Here is a 22,403-nt window from a genome sequence, read left to right on the forward strand (position 1 = left end):
TCTTTTCCGAACAATTCAATCAATAAGTTCTATGGCTTCTATGTACAAATGATATTTTAGTCATAAAATATAAATTCACAGAGCATTATAGACAATAAATACAAAAAGTTGAACAGATTTTAAAACCAAGGTTGAGTTCTTTTACTTACTTAAACAGATCAAGAGAATTAATTATAACTTGTACTTCAAAAAAAACATGGTAGGCTATCATAAAAAAAGGACACAGACATAAGGTTTTCACAAAGAATCCTTTGATTAAATGTTAAGGAATGGCAATGTTTTTTAAGTGGAAAAGACTTCTTGTGCTATTTTAAAGAAAATTCAAGAACTCAGGGGTATAGCAAGAAGTACAGATAAAACAATATCCAAGAGATAACATTAAATGATAAAAGGTACAGAATGTGTTGTGCTCTATGCTACCATTTGTGAAAAAAATATGCTTGCCTATATGAACATTCTGTATAGATATCTAGACTAACGTACAAATAAATAATGGTTCCGGGGCTGGCCTCATGGCCGAGTGGTTAAGTTCGCGCGCTCCGCTGCAGGCTGCCCAGTGTTTCGTTGGTTCGAATCCTGGGCGCGGACATGGCACTGCTCATCAAACCACGCTGAGGCAGCGTCCCACATGCCACAACTAGAAGGATCCACAACAAAGAATATACAACTATGTACCGGGGGGCTTTGGGGAGAAAAAGGAAAAAGTAAAATCTTTAAAAAAAAAAAATGAGTAAATAAATAAAGGTTCCCTCAGGAGGAGAACTAGGAGACTGGGTGTTAGGAGCATAAGAGACTTTCACTATCTGTTATTTTGTAGTGTTTCCATTTTTTAAAAATATGTGGATGTATTACCTAAAAAATATTATAACACTATAAAATATAAAGCAAATATTAAAGATTGCTTTGAAGTTCTATTTTTTTCAGGGAGAAACCCTTTGAGAAAGTATTCTTAAGATACTTAAATTATGTTAGCCCCATTTAAGATGTGGTAGGGTCAACTTTAGAGAAATTTGAGAGCCAAAACATCTTTTCTGAAACTGTAAAAAGAGCACATTTCCTTTTAAAGTCAGATGACATTAACAGGAGAGCAATAATAATAAAAACGTTATCTTTTTTAACACAAGTTTGCAAATTCTAACTCATCCTACATATTACTGCCAGATTAATATTTCCAAAACATTGTTTTAATTCATTATCCTGTTCAAAACCCCCTCAATAACTTTCAATGCTTACAGGAAAGAATCTTTCAGCCTCCTTAATTTAGTATCAACCTACATTTCCAGTATTATCTTTTAGTACTTTCCTGTACAGGGTCAAACATTAGTTAGACATGTCACTTCCCAAAATAGGTCTTGCTGTTTCTAGCATTTGAGCCTTTGCCCAAGTTGTTTGCCTCTCACCCTTTTCACCAATTGTCATTTTACCCATATTCCAAGTCTCATCTCTAATATTTCTTCCATGAAATCTTGATTATCCAGATGAAGTATTCCACCTTTTCTCTGAATACCTACAGATCATTGGTTCTCACTACTACCTTATTAAATTATAATTATTTTTGTATTTGGTCTTACTTTCCCTACTTTGTAGGTTTAAAGCTCATAAAGGGCAAAGACTGATATTTACCAGAGCACTGTATCTTGCATTATACAACTAGACAGAAGACTTAATATGCAAACATGGTTGGGAGAGGTTAAAAAAAACAAAACCAACAACTTCATTCATATAAAGTATAAATAACTGGTAATACAGCTTTTCCTATTTTGATAAAGGGCAAAGGGCAAAGGCAGACGAAAAGGGGAGAAAAGAAGAAGGGATATGGAACACGGCAACTTTTACTTTTACAATTTTTCCAAAATTTATTCTATTGATCTAAAATAATGGATTTACAAACTTGAACAGTACATTCTAGTATGTTGTATGTTTATTAAATGAGTAAAACTTAGGAAGAGTTGCTGCAAAAGAGAAAACTATCAGTCCTGAAATTGTTTCTGAGAAGGGAAAAAATCCTTATAGATCAAATTTCTCTTTGAAAATTACATGACCTTTCATATTTCCCCTTTTGCCTTAGTTGTCAGGAAGCTCTCAAGTAAATTTAGTACTTACCTGCAATAACCGTCCTAACATAGGTTTGAGGTATAATCTGCCTGCTTCCTACCTTTAGAATTTATGTGTTTTTACTTAACCTATTTTGCAAGGAGACAGGTTGTCAATTATTATTATATAAACTCATTTTGCAGATATAAATTCACCAGCATTGTTTCAATTCAGTGAATAGCATCACATTCCAATTAAACCCAGTCTTTATTAGGCCAAATATATACTGGGAAACCAGGGCAAAAAGTATCAACATTTTACATTGCTTTAAAAAAATATATTCAATAGGTTCACTCATTCATTTATTCATCTATCAAAACAAACATTTTTTGCAGGTCCAATATGTGCACGGCCTTCGTCTGGTCACTGGAAGTAAACTGGTAAAACAAAGACTCTGCCCTCATAGAGCTCAATACTTGAATGCAGGCAACAGATAAACTAATAAACATTTACTCAATAGAACAACAGGTAGTGACAAATGACACGAAGAAAAAAGACCAGAGCAGGAAATGAGAGAGTGACATGGTAGTCAGGAAAAGCCTAAGACATCCAAGTGGAAATGTTGCACAAGCAGTTGTATACATACATGTATCTGAAGTTTAGGGAATAGTTTCAGGATACATATAAATTTGAGAACCATCAACAGATACATGGTACTTTAAGGCACTAGACTAGATAAAATCACCTAAGATGAAACTATATACAGAAAAGAGGTCCAAAGGACAAATATGTGTACTCTGATGAAATAAATGACATCTGCAAAACCAAGTAGATATGTAATTGTATGAAGTAACTTGGATGCTTACTGACGTACACAAATTCTAGTCTCCAATAAAAGAGTTAAGAAAGGGAAATCAAACTAAACGAGAGCAGCAGCATTATACTCTGACACACTAGATACATCACGTAATTGTTCATCTATGGACTCCTCTTACCCTTCTTGTGTAGGTAATAAAGAATATACTCATCCCAGAATTATAAAATGTTTGTCAATTTTATTTCCATGTCAATTTAAACCTTATCTCTAAATCTTATAAAATGAAAATTGATCATATTTACTGAAGAAAATTCAATTCTCTTTCAGGCAGAAGGGATCATCTCTGTGTAACTGAGCCTCCACCAAGATTTTTTGAGAAGTGGTAGTTATAAAGGCATGACATTTATACGAATTTACTTCTTACTCAGTATGTTTATACAATATTCCTGTTTTTCTACACCTATATTTTAATATCAATTCAAGATTTGGTTGAAGCTATTTCCCCTAGGGTTCTACTTTATGTAAAAATCAACTTGACCAAAGAAAGTTGTAAAAAGTAGGAATCACTACACAATTTTTATTCAAAATGTTCATGACAGAAGTACATGTTCCACTCCCTATAAACACATCTCTTTTAAATTTTATTTCCTTTAAATATTGCCTAACTCTACAAAGATAATTATAATTAAACTGTTACATATATAAATTGGTTAGTATATGTAAAATGCTTGTTTTTGGATGCTTCCTAGGTGTGTCAAGAGAACAACATATTTTAACAATGTAATCATTCCATGAGTCACCAGGTACATGAAATATAACAGAGAGGTTAAACTCAGTTTAAACTTACCATGTGCAACATCAAACAAATTTGCTGCTTTCTTATGGAAATTATTTTCACAAAAATAAATGTTAACTTTGAAGTGGAAATATTCAGCAACTTCTGAGTGACTTAGGGGTAAAACGATAGAAAGCCTTTCATACCTGCTTTATGGCGGTTACTGTTATCACAAAGAATAACGGAAGTCCACTGGTAATTGGACTGGTAGGTGTATCAATCATAAGCTAGATTTTAAAAAAAGAATGCAAAGTATTATATTCTTATATTGTGCACGTCACATTATTAACATCTAAAATCTCATACTTATTGGGAATTCTGAGAACACTATATAAAATGTTTATCATGGTCCAGAGTAAAAAGTAATAGGAGAGAATAATTATGCAGTCAGTATAGTTTAGTTCACAGGTTCACAAGTTCACTTAGCTTTTATATGGTGTTAGTAGAACATCCAAATCTATTGCATACCCACAAACATTGCCAGAGTGGACTCAGTCACTCTGCCTTCTTAACACAGAATACTTAACCTCTTCCTCAATATCTGCCTAGGCGGAGAGCTACAACTGCTCAGAATCTCATTTCACATTTATTTACCCATCCTGATAAACGCTCAAAAGTTTGTCAGCAATTTTTACCCTGGATTCAGAATAAACTCACCACTTAAGGAGAAAGAACAAGGAATGGGACCAAGGAAAGGGTTTTTTTCTTACAAGTGATTTTGTTACATCTAGTAGTGCCAGAGGGATACAGCTTGGAAAAATGATGCTGCAATTATTATCTAAATTATACAACTGAGGTTTCAATAAATTGCTGGAGAAGTAAAGAAATTTTTCCTGTAGTTATATTTGGTTAGTTAGAACATGGATCTAGCAATTTATTAATGTTCCTTTACTCTGGATAGGTCAATTAAATTTGTTCTTTTCCACAGACAAGCTGAATTCCTGATCTCAGCTAGAGATATCACAAATGCATGTGTTATGTGGGTATAGTTTAAATTTCTCACTTTTCTCAGAAAACTAAGCTGATGTTCTATTGATAGAAAATCAGAAAATCCTTCTCTGTTCATGAAGGAAAGCAATGTTCTTAAAAAGGAAATGTTTCCTCAAGCTTTAAAGTGATTACTTGGCAAGTTTTTTCTTCTTTGGAAATCCCAAGGTTCTCCTGAGAGAAAAGTTAGAGTTTATACAAAAATTCAATGCCACAATGAAAGAGACTGCTAAAGTATTATCAGAAAAGAATAATCTGTTTAAAAGAAAATGACAATCACTATTTTAAAATTTTGATTTATACTCAAGTTTTATAAGCTGTTGTCTTGATATTTTGATATTTTGGGAAAAAAAGCACAATGTGAAAATTAAGAAACCGTCAAACAGCTAGGAATGAATACAAATTTAAGTTAAGAAAATGGTCTACTGGATAAAAATCTATACTCATGGGGTTCTTACGAATTTTTAAAAAATTTTAAATAGAAGCGAAATTTAAGGAATAAAAAAAAGAAAAGCCAAACAAAAACTTACTTTGTACAAAGATGGTTCCATAGGCAGAAATGTGCCAAAACATGTGCTGTATGTTAAAAATCAAGATACTTATGCTCTGAGGCAGAGTATCAGAAAGATGATATTATTTTTTGGCCTTGATTATGGTTATCAGCAACACAGCACATCAGTGATGAAACAAAACACAATTAATCTTAGAACTCATAGGCTATTTTTTTAGAAATACAGATGTGGTTTAAATCATTGTATTCACTGAATAAAATGGGGAAGCTCTGCAGAAAAAAACTGGTCCCAAAGTCAAATGATTTAGAATGCAATTTAATTTTTCCCTGAAGACATATTTTTAGAAATCACGTCTAGAAATTTAACAAACTATTGAGTGACAAAGCTTACCTGAACCAAAAATATAATAAGAAAATAAAAGTTTGCAACTCTTCTGAATTGTTCAAATAAAGTTTTTGGAACAAAATTCCACACAGTATACTAAAAAAAAAGAGAAGAGATTGATAAATTAATATTCAAAAATAATATATACTATATAGATGTAACAACAAGGAAAGTAAAATCCAGATTTACTAAGCCCTTAGACAAATTCGTGTAACTCTTGATGCTACAGAAACTATTTATCTGGTTTTTAAGAGTTTCAGGACTTTTTTTCCTACTCTGTTTTTCTTTACAATATATTGGTAATTTTGGCATAATTTTTAAAAATGAGATAAAGTGGAACTTATCAATTTTGCTATTAAATTCTTGATTTTTTAGAAATTGAAGATGGCAGATCTAAAACAACATTTTAATAATTTATTTTGGACTTTGGTTACAGAAAACTAAATCTAATGCTAAAGATAAATAAGAGGTGATAGAAATGCTGATACTAGATACAATTCATTTCATACTTTATGTAGCTCATGTCAGAAATAGAGGAAATGGTATAATTATCCAATTATTCTTTAAGTGTGGAATATGAAAAAATAACTTAGAATGTGAAAAAGATTAAAAAATACTTTACATAAGTGATTACTGGTATAATCATCAAGAAAACCTCATAAAGGGCATGAAAATTTGTCACAATGTCAATGTTAAAAGTAAGATAGTAGAGTATAATGGTTAAGAACATAGATGGTAGGGGTTAAACTGCTGTAGTGTAAATCCTAATTCAAGGTCACTAAGTGACCTTGGACCAAATCTCTCTGCACCCACTTTGACCTCCATAAAATAAGGACAATAATAACAATAATGCATAGGGTTGTTATAAAGATTAAATGAGGTAATTAATTTATGAAGCACTTAGACAGAACCTGGCTCATACTAATAGCTATGTAAGTGTCTACTGTTATATTATTAATCAGCTTATAAACCTATAACTCTATATTATAGGTGCAGGGTAATACAATTTTACTTGTGTCACTCACCACTTACAACACAATTTCATAAATGAAACAGGGAAACACTTTATAGCACTGTTACTTTACCCTACGTACCTTCTCCCAATAGGATGTAAGATCCCTGAGACTAGGGACATTGTTTTATTTGTTGCTCTATCCCAAGCATTTACACTCCCACTTGGTACACCACTGGAGATCAAAACTTTAGCAGAACAGATGAATATAGCTGCAATGGGCTTGTTTTTTTTTTTTTTTTTAGATAACTACCCTGATGTCAGGCAATGAAGCCTTAATGGTTACTGATAAATTCAAGATTTTAAAGGAGGAGTTTACTTAATTTTCTCTGGTGCAATGTACAATGGTTTTGATTTCTGCAGTTTCGTATGTCAAAAATTCACTTCTTAATTAGTTGTTTGAGACCTGAAACAGCCTATCCCATATGAACAATTTTATAAACAGGGTTAGGTTCCCAGAAGAGCTCACAAAAGCCTATTTGACCCAAGGGTATATAAAGAGTAGTACAATACCTAACAACCTTTCTCTCTTAGGTGAAATTACATTTTCAGTTCTAATCCGGGATACCTGAAACATATTTTCCTGTGGAAGTGGTAGCACCAGTGGTTCCAGAATTTGGGGATGGGAACTATGCTCAGGGCTCTAGAGAAAAGAGAGGTATATATTTACTGAAACCAAAAGAAGCCACTGCTCAATGTGTACAAGTGAGACTGTAACTCTGGGTCAAATCATCTCCAGCCATCTTAACTGGAGTAAAAAGACAGCTGTCCCCACAGGGGTCAAAGTATTCCACGTAACCTCCTCAGTCACCGAATCAAATGTTTAAAACTTTCTAGAAATTAAGTTGGCAACATTCTAAGTTTACATCAATCTGTTTAAATCATAACAGTGACAATATATTGTGTCCTCCAGAATCTTGAAAAGAGCAACTACATAAACTGTCAGCAAGGTCATTGGTTTCAGGATATTTTCTCTGGCTAGCTCAATAATACAATGGAAAAATTCAGAATAAATAAAAATTTCTTATGAACACTAGCTTACAAATATTAGGACTTACTGTTTCCAGGTTTTCTAAAATACAAACATATTAATAGACGGAATGAGTCTGAATTTCTGCTTGTCCTGTCATATACAGAGGAAGGACTCTAGTAGAATAATATTAAATACAAAAATATTTTAAGAAAAATAATGATTTATTATGCTTTAAAATTCTTTTAATTATTATGTAATAATGGCCAAGAAAAATGAATTAGAAGTGTAACCTCTGTGGTTATATATATGACTAAATAATTGACCTTTTTTCCTCCTAAGGTCTAACATTAGTAAGAAAACCAAAGCATAGCTATAGAATTAAATCTATTGCAAAGAAGTTTAAATTTAAGATAAGGCAGTTAATATGGTAAATTAAACTAAACAAAGCTATATCATGCATCCACGATGTGCAAGACACTTGCACTATAAGAGGACAAAAGATAAGAAGTTTAATATTAAATAGAGGAGATTAAGAACAATTATCAGTAGCTGAATTACCAGTATTCAAAGATAAAGTAAATGAAGGAATACACAAATAATTAAAACAAAAGCAGTCAATGAGAGAAAAATTTAATGAAGAAGGTCATATTTGACATGGGCTTTAAGAGAGGAACGTTCAACAGCCTGAAAATGGCGCAAATAGAGGGAGAACATTTCAGGAAGGAAGGACAGCATGAACAAAGGCAGACAGGAGGACAGTTCATCATGGCTTTTGGGATAGAAGGTAATACAGTCTGGAAGGAGTTTAAGAGAACAATAGAGGAGTAGAAACGTAAAGGGAATAACAAGAAGTCAGCCTCATTTACGGTCAGGAAAAATTCCCGACACTGTCTATATAAATATTTACATTCTTGAAATTGTGGTCAAAAACATTTAATCCCCAAAGTTTTCCAGGACACACAGCCTGCAGTACAGGCAGAGGAGTTAAGTGGCCCTGTGAACTCCAGCAGATGAGAACTACAAAAACCAGATTTAAAAACACTATTCAAAATCCTAGACTGGGTCCAAAGCATAGATAGAAACTAAAAGAGAGTTTAATTTCAAAAAAACTGCAAATGGAAGGAGGATGAATTGTGAGCTATGGCTTCTCAGCACAGAGACGCTATCTAGTTCTCATAGCTATTGCAGGAAAACAGGAGGGAAAAACTACACCCTTATCAACAAAATATGACAGACATTAGAGTCCAGGGCTGGAAACGTAGCTCGAAATTTAAGGGGAAAATACTGGTAGTGAAAGGTCCATGAAAGCAAAATGACCCAAATTCAGAACATAAACTATCCAAACCCAGGCTGACGGCTAAACTATGCACTAAAAAGAAATGAACTACTGATACTGATACTTGCAACAACAAAGATGAATCTCAATAGTATTATGTTAAGTGAAAAGAAGTCAGACACAAGAGACTCGAACTGTGTAACTATTTATATGAAATTCTAGAGAACACAAAACTCTAGTTACAGAAAGTAGAGCAGTGGTTGCTAGTGCTAGAGGTGAGAAGGAGGGGGACTGGCTGCTAACATTTTGGAGCGATAGATATATTCTACAACTTGATTGTGGTGGTGGTCACATAATATTATACATTTGTCAAAACTCATGAAAGTGTACACTTTAAATTGGTGACTTTTATTGTACATAAATTATATGCAAAGTTTAAAAAAAAAACCAAAATTTTCAAAAAGGATTTTTATTTCTTGCACAATTTACTAAGAACTGTGTCATTAATTGAGAGCTCCTCTACTACCCTCGATTCTACTTCCCCTTCCTGCTCTTTGCTTTAGAACCACTGTCCAAAATGAGAAATGTCACCAACGGGTGTGTTGCATATGTAAATAATGGGAAGGCTGTAAAAAAGGGGCAGGCCAAAGGAACTACTGGCCTAAGATGACATCCTTGGGAAAGATGAGATCAGGATTAGAGAAAAAATATTAGTCACTCTGGAAGGGAGGGAAGGAGCAATGCAAAAATGTTTCTTAAGGTGGTCTATTAAGTAATAGCTATGATCTAAGGAGAACTCTATGATTAGTCTTTTTGATTTACATCCTCTACAACTACACTGTCCAAGACGGTAACCATTAGTTACAGGTGGCTATTGACATCTAATTTAAAGTAAATTAAAAATTAAGTTCCTCAGTCACATCAGCCACATTTCAATTCCTAAACAGACCTATTTGGCTAATGGCTATCATATTATAAAGCGTGGAAAACATTTCCATTACGAGAGAAAAGGCTATTGGACAGCATTACTCTACAATCTTCAGTTTCCAAATAAACTAAGACATCTTAAAAATAGAAAAAAGGAAACAAGGAAGAATATGTAAGAGTGAAACAGTACTTTGGTACTATAAAATGTTTACAGAAGAGTGATAAAATTGGAGGAAGTCAGACTTTAAAGTCACACAAAACTGAGTTCAAACTCCAAGCTCGTCGCTTACTAGTGTGCAACCCTGGGTAAATTATTTCCCAGCACTTCAACTGAAGAAACGAATACATAAAATGAGTATAACAACACTTTGCAAAAGCTATCTCAGAGTTGCTGTAAGGATTAAATGATATAAGAAGTACCTAATGAAGTGACTGACACATAGTATAAATATTAGTTCCTTAGTTTAATTCCAACTAAGGATAATTTTTAGCATGTTCGAAACCTGGTATTAGCAATTGGCAACTTCTTTTATTTTACAGTTCACAATTTTGATTAAGATAAATCTACCAACTACCATTTCCTTGAATTTTTAACGATATAAATGTATACTACAATACACAAATAAATCACTTTTCAAAACAAAATGGTATATATTTTTAATTAAAAAAGAGTTAATTCTTACCTTAGATGAAATGATCCGGTTATCTATAAATTTCTGAGGTGTGTAAAGGCCACTCTGAGGAAACCTGTTGGCTATGTAAATGGTTCTTGAGTCACTTTGATGTGGTGGGTCAAAACCCTGAGACCAAGCAAAAGAAAAAGTAATAATGGTCAACAAGGCTAGTTGTTACGATTCTTTACTGGTTTCATTTATTTATTTTTCTTTAAAGATTGGCACTTGAGTTAATATCTCTTGCCAATCTTTTTCTTCTTCTTCTTCTTCTCCCCAAAGTCCCCTAAAACATAGTTGTGTATTATAGTTGTAGGTCCTTCTGGTTCTGGTATGTGGGACGCTGCCTCAGCATGGCCTGATGAGCGGTGCTAGGTCTGTGCCCAGGATCTGAACCGGTGAAACCCTGGGCCACCAAAGCAGAGTGGGCGAACTCAACAACTTGGCCATCAGGGCAGCCCCTACTGATTTTATTTAATTGATTAGATTACACATATAATCACTGGCCTTGAACTGCATAGACATTCAATCTATTTAATTATTAGGAGAGGTAAGCCATATACTTTTTTCTTTCATAGGTAAACAGGCACATTATCTTCAGATATAAACCAACTTGATAATACTTCCAGTAATGAAAGACAGTCCATACTCTGTCAGAAACACCACCACAAGAAAAAAAAATCATACAGAAGACATACAGAAGCATTTGAGGACAAAGTTTCTTTCCTTCCCTTTCATTCCTGTGGGGTTTCTTGCTTTTTTCTTAGGATGGATTCCTACTCAGTGATGTGGAAAAGTCTCATGGAGCTCTGGCCTAGTCAGCACCTACCACATCTGATGACAAAAGTTTATATTTTATTTCTTCTACATCCAGATCAACTTGGTTTCAAAGTTCTTTGCTCCCAGAAGACTTACAATGCTTTGGGTAGTCTTGCCCAGATTCATTCTACAAAAAAAAATCATCTCTTTGTGCTAGTTACATTATCAATCGTCTCTCTGAAAAATGAATATATGTTATAATTCTAGCCTCAAGGTCCTCAAGACCATCTCTCAAGGTACATTTAGTAACGATCTCTAGTGGAAAAGTTTTCACTGGTGACAAGAATAGTGATATTTTTATTCCTACAGTATTGTACTCTTTTCCTGGGTGGCAAGTAAGTCTTCAGTACTCTTTTGTAGATCTTGGGAACTCCTTGACAGGCTGAAAGCAATCATCAAATGCAAGACCTTTTTTGGGTTCTAATAGGCAATGATTTGAAATTTCTTAGATTTTCATTTTTTTCATGGTGGCCAAGGGCTATGTACTAGTATTACTACGTTATTAAAAGGTCAATTAAACTTGGTATTCATAAACTACAATGATTCATTTTTAGACATTAAGGACTCTAACTTAGTAATCTACTAATTAAGTAATGTGGCTGCCTGATTCAATACTTAGCATCCCTGTAAAATTTCCATTAAGCACACACGTAGACAGTTGACATCCCCATATTATGTAGAGGATTATTTTGTTCAGTACATCAGAATATTAACAGTGTTATGTATGGTTTCCAATTGCTGTTATTCTTGGTTTTAAAAAATTTATTTTGTGATCTTAGAAACAACTAGTACAGGACTGTGCAAATTAAATGCTTTGTATGCTCCATAAAAAAAGCATGGTTTAACTTTGTTTATGCTATTGATATTGATGACCAGATTTTGTAGATGTGAATGTGCCATTATTTGTCTGATTTCAAAATCAGTTTCTTCAAGGACAAAATGTGGCATGCATATTTATTTTTCTCATAAATTTTCTTTTAAATATTTCACAACTGTGCCCTGTAATAACTCATGGGGGAAAAACGGCATGTCTCACAATCAGAGTTGGAACTCATTCCTCCATCTAGAATATCACAATCATTTTAAAGATACATGCCATTTAATTCATTCAACAAATATTTATTGAGTTTAAGTTCTATGTTAAGCCACGAAGAATTACGTGATTTGTTATATACTCAAGCAAACCATAACACGCTCAAACTCAATAAATAATTGAATGAACAAACAAATACTTGGAATGTGACTGCTATGGTCTATGGCTGTATTTCTCAAAGGGGGTTCACAGGAAGTTTGCCTGTGAAATTCATCAAGTTATAAGAGGGACACACAGGTAACTGAAGCATTAGACTGCAAGAGGCACATTTATTCAACATCCACCCTATAACCATGTTAACATAACACTAAGTTACACAACAAGCATGTGAGCTTCTGGGATAAATGAAAGAAAAAAGAAAGTAAATTTGAGCATGTAAAAGAATATATAAATCTTTAAGAAGATGCCAAGACAATGGAGACTGAGAACCACTGATACAGAATTTTATTTTTTGCTAAATTCTACCAAGATTGAATTTTACTACTAGGGACATCTAACATGAAGAACAAAAACAAAATGAAGACCCACCTAAAAATATATATATTTTTTATTTTTTACTACATATTTATACATATATATGTATGTATATATAAATAAATGCATGCACTTCCCAGAAGCAAATGCTCATGATTCTCCATTCATTTCTACTGGATATACCAGTGATCAATGCTAAAGTTCTGGAACTCTTGAGATTTATACAATTACTTCAAGGGGACACATTGAAATGTTCCAAAAATAAAATCAATTTTAAATTAAATTTTAAAGTCAGCATGATCTTATCCAATCACGTTACAATCAGTGGCATGCATATACACGTGGGTGTGTGTATTTTTCTCCCACACAAAATAGTTGGGTTTTATATTTGTTACTGTCATGTAAGTACAGCTAAATGTCCCTTATGGAAATTAAACCTATAATTTCATTTACTAGCATCATCATCTTTGCAACAAATCAAACTAGCCACAAATTAAATAAAAATAAAAGAATAAAACTGTCCAACAGTGAAGAAAGTGAATTAGAGCAGGGTCCATAAATGGGGTTCAGGTCTGTGAATCTCTGAAACTGCATGCAAATATGCATTTTTCTGAGAGTGAACACCGTTTTTTATCAGATTTTTATGATGTAAAGAAGCTTAAAGCAACTTAAGAAAAGTCTTGCTTTTGTAATCAATTCCCTATCTCAATATCCGTATTTTAAAAATGACACGAGAATCCTTATGTTTCAATAACACCTCTACTTTCTTTAACAGCAGTCAAAACAAACCTCTGTTATCAGAATTAATTGTGTAACTATACTGTTAGTGTGAAGTTCAAGTATAGTTTCACACTATTTCTAGCAAGATCAGCAATTCTGTGGCACTGAGAAAGAAATACAATCTGAACTCCCTAATCACTAGGTCAAGGCTACATGCCAGGGTTCAGAAACCTTTGGCACATATCACATTTTCTGTTGTCATCCCACACTACCCATTCACAGCCTCAAACCCCTGATGCTTGCCTGCTCCTTTCTCCTCTGATTTCATCTTGTCCCAGGCAAAGGAACTAAGACAGATTAATGCTATTCTAGCCACCCTGATTTTATTTTAATACCTGCTAAAAAGTAGAATCTATGCTCTGCAAGCACACATATTTAAACTATTTAAAAATAAACACTCATACTCCAAAAAAGTATGAAATTCAAAACCTCTTTTCTCTTCTGTTTGGATTTGTGAGCATATGGCAAATCCACAGGTACTAAAAAAAAGAAAGAAAGTGGGTGAGTATTTAAGGTAGAAAAAAATCTCATAGTGGCGATCAGGGGAAGAATTGACACATGGGACTGATTTGCAAGAGACTCTTGTAACCAAAAACTTATGAGGCCTAGGGAAATCAAATCAGCCAAGAGCTTTATAATTTTTAGAAGTTGATCTTTGACAGAAAGCAGTAGTTGGAAATGAATCATAACATTTTACATTTTCATACCAAATACACCAGCCTCTATACTATGTTAAAATGCCAAAGAGTTTATGAAAAATACAAGCATTACAAATAAAGGACCTAAGAAGAGATTAAAACTATAGTCCTATAACTATTGTCACACTTTTTTAACATAACTAAAAAAAATCATCTTTAGAGTTCACAGTGATCGAAGTAAATCTGTGACTCTTAAAATTCTTATATGTGATCTATTTCCTCCATAATAGAAAGAAAAAGCTTCAAAACAGACACAAAAAACCCCAAACACAACAAAAAGGTGGCTATTACTAAAAAAAAAAATAAAAACAGAAAACAATGAGTATTGGTGAGGATGTGGAGAAGTTGGAACCCTGGTGCACCGCTGGTGGGAATGTAAAGTGGTGCAGCCACTGTGGATATAGTATGGTGACTCAACAAAGGAAACACAGAATGACCATATGGTCCAGCAATTCCACCTCTGGGTATATACTTAGAAGTGAAAGCACAGACTCCAACAGATATTTGCACACCCATGTTCATGGCAGTATTATTCACAACAGACAAAAGGTACAGGCAATCCAAGTGTTCACTGACAGATGATGGATAAATACAATGTCGTACACACACACAACAGGATATTATTCAGCCTTAAAGAGGAAAGAAATTGTGACACACGCTACAACATGGATAAACCTTGAAGACACTATGTTAAGTGAAATAAGCCTGTCACAAAAGGACAAACATTGTATGATTCCTTTTATATAAGGACTAAGAGTAGTCAAATTCATAGTCTGCCAGGGCTTTAGTGAAGGGAGCTAGTGTTTAACGGGTACAGAGTTTCAGTCCGGGAAGATGAAAAAGTTCAGGAGATGGATGGCGGTGACGGCTGCACAACAATGTGAATGTACTTAACGCCACCAAACTGTACACTTAAGAATGGTTAAAATGGTAAATTTTACATTATGTATATTTTACCACAATTAAAAATAACAATTTCACCCATTTGGGACTTTACCATGGATTTTCTGGATTAGAAGAGTCCTATTTAGCCATAATTTAACCATGAGTAATAAATGCCTCATTTGCTAGACTGGTAATTACTATGTATGGAATTACATAGATGGAATCAAAGAGACATTTATGATAAAAATAAATGTGTGAGGTTTCAGTTCAGATCAAATTTAAAAGTCATAGGCCTTAGTAAGTAAGAATTTAAGGTTTCTATAACCAAGAACCCTAAATTTGATTTTTTTGCTCTGCCTATCCAGTTGAACATTGGCTGGATAAGGAGTGAAACTAGTAAATCGTGGAACTGTGGAATCCAGTTTGGAGATAGATGGATAAAAACAAATTTCTACCGAGGTTTCTCAAACATTTTCACAATCATAAACAATGGCAATGAAGACAGCTTCCTAGGTCCTCTTTAGTACATCAGAAGCAATGGTGCACAACTCTGAGACAGGCCAGAGACATGTAGTCAGTCAAAAAACAAATCTACACAATAACGAAAACCAACAATCTGTACTTCCTACCAACCCCACTTTCCACAATCTAGACATTCTACCTTTCATCTTGCCATAAGAAACATTTTTCATGTTTCTCAAAATCCATAACACTTGTTCTTACACAGAATGAAAGTGTATGTTGTTCCTGTTATCAGATAGGTACAATGTAATACAAGCATTCATATTTAGCAAATCAACCCACCTAATACTATTACTGAAACAATATTGCTGAATGACCATGCCCTTTGCTCTACAGGCTTTCCCAGTCACCCACTGTTTTCTGATTGGTTGCTTAAATGTGATTTCCTGTTCTCATTGAGAGAACTGCATGTCACAGTCCTTTATTACAGCTAGGATACTATATATGCCTCAAAGTCAAAATTGCTTTTGGGGAACAAGCCCAAGGGAAGAAACGAAGATTTCTAGGGAACATTTCAGAAATAAGGTTGGTACTGATTTTCACAATGATGGGAGGGGGGGTCTACTGGCATTTAGTGGGTGGGTAGATGAGTAGGTGGGGAAGAGAGACTACACATTCTGTAATGCATTGTAGTCCTGCCACCAAAGAAATGTCCTGTGAACCAGACAACTTCCAAATGCCCTGCCTAATATTCATGTTGATAACAATCTCTTTAGAATAATATGAACCTCCTATTTAAATATAAATACACAATATTTTGTATGGATTTGTGAATTTTTCAGGAATGTAACTACCATGCAAATTGAAAGAAAATATTTTGCTTTGTCAGACTTTACAAAGAGTTGTTCACTATTTCAGAAAATTGCATCACCAATGGGAATGTCACTTGAATTTGAGTCACCAATACACTACACTTTCAGCATCTTCATTAGGAGCCATGCATTCACAATGATTACAGCAACTGATAATTCATTACATCTAGTGTGGTTATGATTGAGCATTTACATACTGAAATAGACTTTACTTAATATAAACGTTATTTTTCCTTCAAACAACAACTAGGGTTTTAATGTTGATTTTTTTAAAGAAGTTATTTCCATAGGCAGGTTACATATTTAAATTTTATTTCAGGATGAGAAAGAAAGGAGCATTTATAAAACATTTGTAAGAAATTGGGAACATTGGGTGCGAAAGGGCTGAAAAGCAACTATGTACTTAAATGGCCAAAATGTAAGTCATATTACAAGTATTCACTATCTTGAGTGTATAATAGAATCCCTCAAGCTAGAAGCTGCTGCTGATACCAGCAGCATTCAAATCATGAAACAATACAAGAATACAACAAGTATTTCCAAACACAGATTTAAACAGGTTAATATATTAGGTAAAAAATTTTAAACAATAACAACATAAAAAATACATTGGGGCCAGCCCAGTGGCATAGTGGTTAAGTTCACATGCTGTGCTTTGGAGACACAGGGTTGGCAGGTTTAGATCCCAGGCACAAACCTACACACCACTCATCAAGCCACGCTGTGGCAGTGTCCCACATACAAAGCAGAGGAAGATTGGCACAGATGTTAGCTAAGGGCCAATCTTTCTCAAGTAAAAAAGAGGAAGATTGGCAATGGATATTAGCTCAGGGCCAATCTTCCTCACCAAAAAAAAAAAAATTTTTTTTAAATTGAAATCAAAACCAGAGATACTGAGTGAATCCTTTTAGTTATTTAGACAAGAACCGAAACAAAAGGTAGAAAGAAGTAGGGAAGGATAAAAAGGAGAGAAGATACACAATTGTTTTATTAATTTTATATGCTAGGAACCTGAGAAACATGCTTAAAAGAAAGTAAAACATGTCTATACAGCTCAAAAAAAAAAGGAATTAAAAAAAAGAATTCAGCAAACCCTAAACTATTGCTATGAAAATTTGAAAATTAAACTTTATGCACAGAAATGACTAGCAACACTGGGTCAAATATTTCTGGAAATGTATTTAAAAAACACAGAAAAGAATATTTTAGTATATTTTCAGCAAGCAGTTCATTTTCCCTGCATAATGACTATTAAAGCATAATTGCTGATCTATAATTCTTGCCTTCTGGTATCTTCCTGCGTGTAGAGAGTTTACTTTAGCAACCAATCAAAGAGAATGTACTGAGTACTTTCTATGTGCTTTGCAGTGTGCTAAGGACCACTGATGATAAAAAGAAATATATGACTTAGTCCCTGCCTACCTGCAGTTGATGAAACCTTAGTGATTCAGGCCTCCATTACTTACATTAGATATCATCTAATTTCCTCTTTCCCTCTCACATATTTAAGATCAAACTAGACTTATTTCTGGTTTCAGTGTGAGACACCCTGCATGGATATCTAGTAAGCAACTGGATATGTTTATTTAGAGGTTGGGAAAGAGGGTTGGACTTGAGATTGGAACCCAGCAAGCATAATGATGATGGTTAAAGTCAGAAATACGTATGAGACTGCCTATTAAGAGTATATAGAGGAAGAAGAGGATAGGGAAGAGAGAATTCTCAGGGCTATCATTTAAGACACATGTGAGAGAAAAGGACTACGCAAAGAAGAAAGACCATCAGAGAGGAGGGAAAACAAGAGTGGTGTGGCAGAAAACCAGGAAGAAAAAAGCACAAAAGGAATTATTTCATATGCTGCAGAGAAAGATGAGAACTGAAAAAAAGACGACTGAATTTAATAATTAGGAAACCATTGGTGGCTTTGGCAATACAGTTTGAATAAAGTTAAAAGGACTACAACAGACTGATGAATGTTGGCAGAGAGATGGATGGGGAAGTGGGGATAGTGGTTAAGTACTGAAAAGCTAAATCAAGTGAAAGATTTTTAGTGTAAGCAAATTATAAGCATATTTTTAGGTCTGAAATGAAGCATCTGGTAAAGAGGGAGAAAAATAAAGTTATGGGAAAGAAAAAATTACTGAAGGATCAAGGGGGGAAAAGAGAAAATGATCAAGAGCCAAGGTGTAAAGCATTAAATTTGGAAATAGGATCTCTCCTTATTTGAAATGGAGATAATTTTTTTATTTGAACATGAAAAATGAAGAAAGCTGAAATGATATACTATCACATTTTCCATTTTGGTAATTCTAAATATCTTTGTGATGAGGTAATACAGCCATCACTTGAGCAAGTGAGTTCAGTTACTCAGTGTGTGTTTACAGACTTCTCTTCCTATGGCTTTCTGCATACACTCATACTCCTAATAGAAGCTCAGACTGCTGTCACAAATCACATCACCAGTTCTTTCCTTTGTGAATCAATTAAATCTAAAATTCACATTCACTTTTTTATTACTAATAGATATTTCTTGTACAACAAAACTAAGAAACTTATAGACTCTTCAATTACTAATGGTCATCATAATGACTTCTGATAACCAAAGGCATTGCGTTCTCACAGTTTTGGATGTCAGAGACCAGTAAAAAAAATTTTTAATTAGGAAACTGACAGAAGGTTGCCAACTTTTATTCCTCCAAGCAAGAATATTAACAAAAAACAAAGTAAGCAAAATAATCTAAGACTTAAAAGATAGTTCTTGAAAATCTGAAAAACCGTCACAGTCCAGAGGAAACTAAGAATGCATGATGACTAAATGTAATGTGTTATCTCAGATGGAATTTTGAACCAGAAAAAGGATATCATTGAAAAACTAATAATATCTGAATAAAGTAAGGAGTTTAATAATAATGTATTAATATTAGTTCATCAGTGTAAAAATGTAGCATAGTAATGTAAGATGTTAACAATAGGAGAAACTGTGTGAGGGAAACGTATGGGAATTCTCTGTATTATCTTTGCAACTTTTCTGTAAATACAAAACTATTCTAAAATGAAAAGTTTATTTTTTAAAAGTTAAAAAAAGACTTCTCAAAAACAAGGACATCTACAAATTTAAGCAAAGACATACACACACACACGCATGCATGTTAGATTGACCTAGTTTTTTCTCATTTCTCACTGAAAACTTTACCTCAATCTACAGAAAACCTCCTCACTAGGGAATTCATAGTTTAGGAGATTATAAAGACTGTTAAAAGCATCTCTGATTGTTTAAGAACTTTTACTTTTACTATCTCATAATAAATTCCTAAGGGTTTTTTTTAATTCTGCAAATACATGCTGGAAAAAAAAGTTGATCAACACTGGCAGGTTAAACACTGCATCAGTTTCCTTTAATGCTGCATATAGAGTTGGATCCACAAAGTCTGAAGGTCTCCTGCACATCTAAGTTAGAGGCCAGAACCTTTACAACATTTAAATTTCAATACGAAAACACAAAGTTAGAGAATGGCTTCGCTGTCTTTCACTAGTAAAGAATCAGGTCCACCCTCATATCTTTGATACAGTTTTCAGAACTTGTATATTAAAGAGCATAGTGGAGAACTGAGATAAGCAAGAATATCTACATTCCCTTTGCAGTTCAAGAGATGCAAGAGTGAAGAGACAATTTTCTGGGTAACGTGGGATTAAGACCTAAACTGACTATACACTTCTCAAGCTTTATCTGCCAATTACACTCATTGCAAAAGACTCTACAAAGCAAATTTTAGAATACTAATACGTAACACAAGTATTTATTGAGAAAAATGTGCTTGATACTATGCTAGGCAATGTACCAAATTTAAGTAAAAATATTTGACTATTCTGAAATATCAAGCTACTTACTATGTCATTTGTTATCTTATAATTAATTTTTAAAAATTCAATTTATAAATACTATGAGCACTGACTATATGCTAGGATATATGCTTGGTACTGTGGAAATACCAAAATGAGATGTCAGGGGCCCTGCTCTGAACAAACCTTGATTTTTTAAAAATAAGGCCTCTTAATAAGCAGAAAAAGTGAAAAAAATATCAAGTAAAATTTTGACTGAAATAGCAGTAAGTCATTAAATGACTTTTTTCCCTATAGAAAATTATCAAATACATTCTTGTGAATAAAGAGTTAAAAGTATAGCATAATTCCATTACAGAGGCAATAAAAGTTATTAATAAAAATGGACAACTATCCTATCTCTTTGCAGCATTTCCATTTTCTGTTTCCACATCATAAACTTCAAACTAATTTTTGGGCTCCTAAGGTTCAAAATGAAAAGTAAGAAATTAATAACTTTGAAAAACTTTCAAAAAAATTTGCCATGCTGCTAGGTCGATTTAAACATATTGCATTTTACATTAGATAACATTTTCAAAAGGAGACATATAGTCATGCATCACTTAATGACAGGGATACATTCTGAGAAATGTTCTGAGAAACATGTCGTCAGGTGATTTCACCATTGTGCAAATGTCATAGGGTGTACTTACACAAATCTAGGTGGCATGGCCTACTACACACCAAGGCTATATGGTACCAATCTTACGGGACCAAGATCGTCAAATAATGATGATGGTTAAAGTCAGAAATACGTATGAGACTGCCTATTAAGAGTATATAGAGGAAGAAGATATATGCAGCAGTCTGTTGGTGGCCGAAACATTGTTATGTGGTGCACGACTATACATTAAGGTACAAGCAAGGCCTAATGTCTTCTGGTATCTAAAATATGTCAAGTTGAGAATAGCTATGGCTGATTATCTACAGGAACTCTAGATCACTTCTCTCCATTTCCTCTATAAACTTGTCACTCCCATCTCCAGAGTACTACTGCTGCTAGAAATGTCTTCCCCTAACCCACTCTCTAGTCTTGCATCTCTCTTGGGCAGACTTTAGATGGCAGGATGGGGAAAGAGAGATATGGGGAAAACTGCTGTTACTGCTCATTTTCTTCCACTCTGCTAAACTCCCTGGAAAAACTCTCTGGGTTCCAGTCCTGCCTCTGGCACTAATTAGTTACTAACCTTGGAAAAGTCCATACTTTGAACACTTCCCTTGACTTAACAGAAGCAAAACTGGATAAAATCTTTTTTCTTTAACTAAGAAGACTGAGCTAGGCTTAAAATAAGATGATATTTCTGTAATCACGGGCTGACCTTTTGGGACTCTGAGTCTGGAAACAGGCAGCCTAAAGTTCAACTCCTACAGCATGATAAAGATTAACAGCACTCCCATTGTACCTGGGTCCTAGCATCAGGTTCAATTGACAGGAGGCTGAAAAAAGTTGTATACCTTTAAATATGTATAAAACCTCCAAAGACAGAATAATATCTATGTTTTTTTTAAAAAAAGAAGAAAATATTATGAGACAAATCAGGTAGATATGCATCAAGAATAGAGGGAAAGGAAAGAGGTTCCATAATAAATTCTGAAAATGAAAAAGAGTCCACTTAAATTAAAAATTCAGAAGATAGGATGAACTCTAGATTGGACACAGGTGAGAGAACTAGCGAACTGGAAGCTGGAACTAAGGAATTCACAGTGAAGTAGCCCAGAGAGAAAATAGATGGGAAATATGAAAAAGAAGTGAAGAGCTATGGTGGACCGATTAATGTCAAACAAGTTCTGGAGTAAGAAAATTAAAGGCTAAGAAGCAATTTTTAAAAGAAAAAATGGCCGAAAATTGTGTGAAGTATAGAAATACGAGCCTTCAGATTGAAAGCACACACAAGTACACAGCAGAAAAAAACCAAAAATAATATGAAAAAATTTTATGGATACAGCATAGTAAAATTGTGAAATATCAAGGACAAAGAGATAATCTTAAAAACAATGTGAAAGAGATTATCA

At 33.9% G+C, this 22,403-nt stretch overlaps 1 protein-coding gene across 7 annotated transcripts in view; it reads right to left on the reverse strand.

The window, feature by feature from the left end:
• The window catches only part of ATP11B (ATPase phospholipid transporting 11B (putative)), a 110,168-nt gene that overhangs the window by 78,352 nt on the left and 9,413 nt on the right, over positions 1 to 22,403 (reverse strand). For all 7 annotated transcript variants that reach the window (XR_011503268.1, XM_070509362.1, XM_044771136.2 and 4 more), the window contains exons 2-4: positions 10,441 to 10,557; positions 5,576 to 5,665; positions 3,833 to 3,913 (exon numbers count right to left, since the gene is read on the reverse strand). Coding sequence is in view for 2 of the 7 variants with exons in the window: in XM_044771136.2 (XP_044627071.2) it covers positions 3,833 to 3,913; positions 5,576 to 5,665; positions 10,441 to 10,557 (288 nt within the window). In the remaining 5 variants the exon portion in view is untranslated. The remainder of the gene's footprint in view (positions 1 to 3,832; positions 3,914 to 5,575; positions 5,666 to 10,440; positions 10,558 to 22,403) is intronic.

Source organism: Equus asinus, chromosome 5 (genome assembly GCF_041296235.1).
Source record: "Equus asinus isolate D_3611 breed Donkey chromosome 5, EquAss-T2T_v2, whole genome shotgun sequence".
NCBI lineage: Eukaryota > Metazoa > Chordata > Mammalia > Perissodactyla > Equidae > Equus > Equus asinus.